Raw genomic sequence first — 4,598 nt, forward strand, 5'->3', positions numbered from 1 at the left:
ATGTAGCTTGAGGACCTAATTCAGTCTTTTGGATGCATCCTTGCCATGTTAGAAAGGAACTTCTCACAACTTATAGCAAGAATGTGTAAGAAATGCTACATCTAATGCCACAAACTTTGACAAATACAAAGTAGGATGCAAGTGTGGATATCAAATCACACAAGAACCCTGCAACTATCCACTACAAGTGTGGCTACCTTGGAGAGGGTCATTGGAGTTGTCAATGTCAAACTTGATTGCAATTCACAAGAGAAGTTCAGGGAAACCCAACTTTTGCTACTGACTAATGGTTGACCACTGGTGCCATGAATTCTTACAATTTGCAACCCAAGCCATTTCACATTTGCAATCCTTGCTTATAAAGAAATATCAATGGTAATAGACATGACAAGGAAGCAAGCCAATCATCGTTGGAGCATGGTGCAAAGGAGCAACAAAGCTTATTGTTGGGTAGCTATGATGAAAGGTGAGGATGGCAAGGCGATTCTTCCTTGCCGTATCCATAGAGCCCATCAATGAGAGATGCTGGAATGATTGATTGTCAGGTTCAAAGGAATGCTCGGCTATGCCAATTAGGCAAACAACCACCAGATCCCTTTCCTTCCAAGGTGGATCATAGGAATGCATATTTCAAGAGCGATAAAATGTAGACCTGCTCATAGTGCTCCTTGGGCTACTGCTAAACCCCATGTGGTGGTACTAACTCATTTTTGGAAGATCAGTGTGTTATACCGTGTAGTACATACTAACTCATTTTTGGAAGATCAATCCGTGTAGTATATACTAACTCATTTTTGGAAGATCAGTTGCCTTTCGTTTAAAAGTGTCGTATGATTGTTCCCAAAAAATTAATTCGATGTAGGTAAGTCAATTTTAATCAATTTGCCCAAGCAAAACATGAAAAATAGGCCATCTCAATGCAGCAGCAACAGGCAACTCTCGATATTGGTAATATAAGACATGCTTGATATTTAGAACTTCCGCAAAATAGGACACACAGCTCACTTTGATTGCACATGCAGATCCTCTCACGAGTTTTGAGTACACCGTAGCTTGTAGCAAAAATAAAGAAAATTCCCCGGGTGACACTCAATTCCATATGCAGTACCCCCTTGGTTCAGACTTCAGCCCTTTCTACTCTGACACATGCTTCCTTAGTGATTCATTCTGAGTACCTATCCATGTCACAAAGACATATGCCATGGTGACACTACTTGTAACCAGAATGCCTGTCAGACCTCTTCATGTATAATGAAAAGCAAGTTCACTATGTACAGCATCAACCTCGATGAAACAATATCTGTAGATATAGCACTTACTATAAATAATCAAATACATGTGCTGCAAAGAAGCACTTTTCATCACTTGAGTGCTCAATTTGTGAATTCCAAGCCAGCTGAAGACGTGTTGTTTTTGGAAAGTTGTCCATAGATCATCAAACCACCAGTTTGCTTTTTTCATTGACTATGAAGAAACGCTTTTCATCACTAGTGCTTCCTCAATTGAAATCCAAGCCAATAACATAACTTGAAAAAGTTGATAGTTGTGCAATTGCAACAATAACAATAGGCAGATGCGTTGAGCCAGAAGTTGGACGAAATGCTTAAAATTAGGACATGATCTATGCTCTCCCAGTCTTAATACAAAGATACAAGGATAAACATGCTCTGAGCTCTACCCATATTGATGTGCAGCCTCACCTAAGATTTTAGGTCAAAAGATTTGGACACGTGGAAGGCTTGATAAACCAAAGAATAGTACCATGTTCAAGGACATCTATAATAATTGCATTCAGGGCTCTATTGACATGATATAAGTAGGTACAGAGCCATGCTTATGATGTTATCGGACCGAAGTATGGAATGCTCTCAACTGTCAAAAAAGCTCCGGAAATATCTACAAAACACAGAATACTAGCCTGCACATCCAATTAAAACCTTCTATGCACTGAAGGTGTCTTTATTAAACGTCAGGAGTGAAGCACAGTTGCAATATCCCCAATGGATACGACAAACCTATACCTTACTGCAAACTTCCTCTTCGACCATATTAGTCCACCATACTGTAAACAATTCAGGGGAAGAACACAATTCAAGCAAAGGAAAAAGTCAGCAGTTAACAGGAAAGATCGATTTTATCAGCGCTCAGTGCAGGTTGAACTGCTTCATTACACAGCAAAAATGAAGAAACCTATAGAGATATACAAAAGTAACACTGGATACACTGCCAAAGCCTTTCTGTTTGGTGACACTGCTGCACTAACAAAGGGATATGCTGCCCATGAACTCCAGGCAAGCGTAATGAGCACCACCACGCCTCTGATAACCGCATGAATCCCAAACATGCAAACAAGAGCTCCTATGTCCAGGGGAAACAGACAGTACCCTAGCAAACTTAGGCTCTGAAAGAAGATGATGTGCCCACCCTACACAAAGCAGGATCACTGTGTAAATGCAAACTGCCTCACAAAAACATTCACTGCTAAGTATGCTACTTAAGGGTATGGCAAATATTTTCTGGAAAAATGAAGTATGGCACAACTTATTTCCAAGGTTCTCACACCACACATTCCATTTTTTCTTCTTTAAATAAAAATCGTGTCATTGTAGCAGCCCGCAACAGTCAAACTATTCGAATACAAGACAGAAAGAAGATGTATACCAGTAGCAGCACGTTCAAGGTAAGTATAACAGCTCCAGCAGCCAAAATGGCAAAAACGACAGCAAAAACCTTGGACTGCAAAACAGAACACCTGCATCAATCTCATACGGTATACCTCTTTCATATTCTTCCAAAGAACTAGGAACTACAACTTAAGCTCCTCTTTACGTTGAGCCATTAGGTAGATTATGGGCAAGCTACTATGCCCATAAAGTGCCAGAACCACAATGCAAGCTATACTTTGCATTATGCCAGTGACCAACACTTAAGCAGAGTAATTCAAGCACAAACATTCCTAAAATACCAAGATCTAAGATAGAGACTACTCTTTGCCTGATTATGTCCGGTAGGTTTACAGTGGGCGTCCTTACGTACAGAGGGTATTGACAGTGGCATAATTCAACCGATGGGGCGGGGAGTAACGCGGATCTCAAGTAGCCAAGTGAATCCGCAAAACACTTTATGTGAAATCGTTATAGACCCACTCAAACGCATCCAGTTTCAAACCACTAGGACAGGTGGTAAATATTTCACGACATATGACAAGTCTAGCGATGTGGACACAAGATTGGATGCCGAATCGAAAAAATTCATAAACATAAATGGGTTGGGAGATGCGTACATTATCTTGAAAAGCCGAATAGGAGATGGCAACTCCAAGAAAGATGATAAAGAAGAAGGGCCCCCAAAGGTCCCAATCTCGCAACGCTTGGCCAGGGTCTTCACGATAGGGGTTGGGGAAGACGACATGGCGCAAATTGACGCCGACGCGGACGACGTCGCGCTTGATGGTGTGCCAGACGGGTTCAGTCAAGGTGCTGTTGGAAGGGCCACCGCCGAAAGCAGTAGGGCCATTTACGCCGAAATTGGGAGGTGAGGAGGAGGGATCGGAGATGGGCGATTTCAAAGGGGGAGGGGGGAGCGCGGAGGGGACGGGGAAGGAGGAGGAGGTGACAGGGATGGAGGCACGGGGAGGGGAGGAAGGGCGAGCAGGGGGAACGGAAGAGGGGATGGAGGAGGAAGAAGAAGGGTGAACGCTGATGTTGATGAGGCTTTCGATTTCGTCGATGTCGGATTGTGAGGAAGGGTGGTGCAGCGGAATGGTGTCGGAGTGAGACATGGCTATGTATGGCCAGAGGATGGGACACAGAGGATGCAGATCAGAACAATTGCAGGTAAGAAGAAGTTGGGGAGATCACAGGAAGCATGGGATCTAGACAGAGTTCGATCTTATGAAGATGAAGATGAACAGTTTGATCTTGAAGCTCTGCACAGAGTTTGATCTGATGAAGATGAACATGAAGATGGAAACCCAAGATTAGGAGGAGAAGAAGATTATGCAACATTGACAGAGCCTTGAGAGCCCTTTCTCGGGAGCCAAGCGCTCACCCGGCAGGCAGAGAGTGGCCTGTGGCTTCCCGACCGGAAAAAGGGCAGCTATGGTCCTTTTCCGACTGTCAAGGGCTGCCAAGAGGAGGTTCAGCAAGGTGATTCCGACGAGTTGTTGCGATTTACTGGCGACTTGATACACATGGCGTGCTCGTGCCACGGAGTATGACAAAATATGAAGAGGGGAGAGGAGAAGAGTGGAGATGAGGAGAGAGGGCACAGCTAGAGAGCACACCACTAATGACTAACTGTACACTAGATTTAGTTGAAAAGATAGAATATATACAAACCCATTTAGGGTTAGGGTTAGGGGATCTAACTCTATAAGGTTAGTGCTATGCACATATGATCACATGATGGTGCTATGCACACGTGATCACATGATGTTGAGCGTGAACTCTCAACACCTTCCCTCAAGATCAACATCATGAAGTAGGCCTTCCCTCAAGATGATGATTCTGGGGAATCGAAGAAGGATTGAGCATTACATTCCATCACACCCCTTTAATGGGAATGTCCTTCCTTTACGTCAAACCAAGAGCTAGTCG

At 43.5% G+C, this 4,598-nt stretch overlaps 1 protein-coding gene across 1 annotated transcript; it reads right to left on the reverse strand.

The window, feature by feature from the left end:
• Positions 1 to 1,577: 1,577 nt before the first annotated feature.
• On the reverse strand, positions 1,578 to 3,981 carry LOC147890515 (protein YIP4b-like). The gene is made up of 3 exons (XM_087390482.1): positions 3,284 to 3,981; positions 2,662 to 2,736; positions 1,578 to 2,425 (listed from the first exon to the last, which is right to left on the reverse strand). Exons 1-3 carry the CDS (start codon positions 3,779 to 3,781, stop codon positions 2,168 to 2,170), a joined length of 831 nt encoding a protein of 276 aa, XP_087246608.1. The 5' UTR covers positions 3,782 to 3,981; the 3' UTR covers positions 1,578 to 2,167.
• Between the last annotated feature and the right edge of the window lie 617 nt (positions 3,982 to 4,598).

Source organism: Dipteris shenzhenensis, chromosome 19 (genome assembly GCF_047967505.1).
Source record: "Dipteris shenzhenensis isolate YYH24624 ecotype China chromosome 19, Dip_SZ_1.0, whole genome shotgun sequence".
In the NCBI taxonomy this organism is placed as follows: Eukaryota; Viridiplantae; Streptophyta; class Polypodiopsida; order Gleicheniales; family Dipteridaceae; genus Dipteris; species Dipteris shenzhenensis.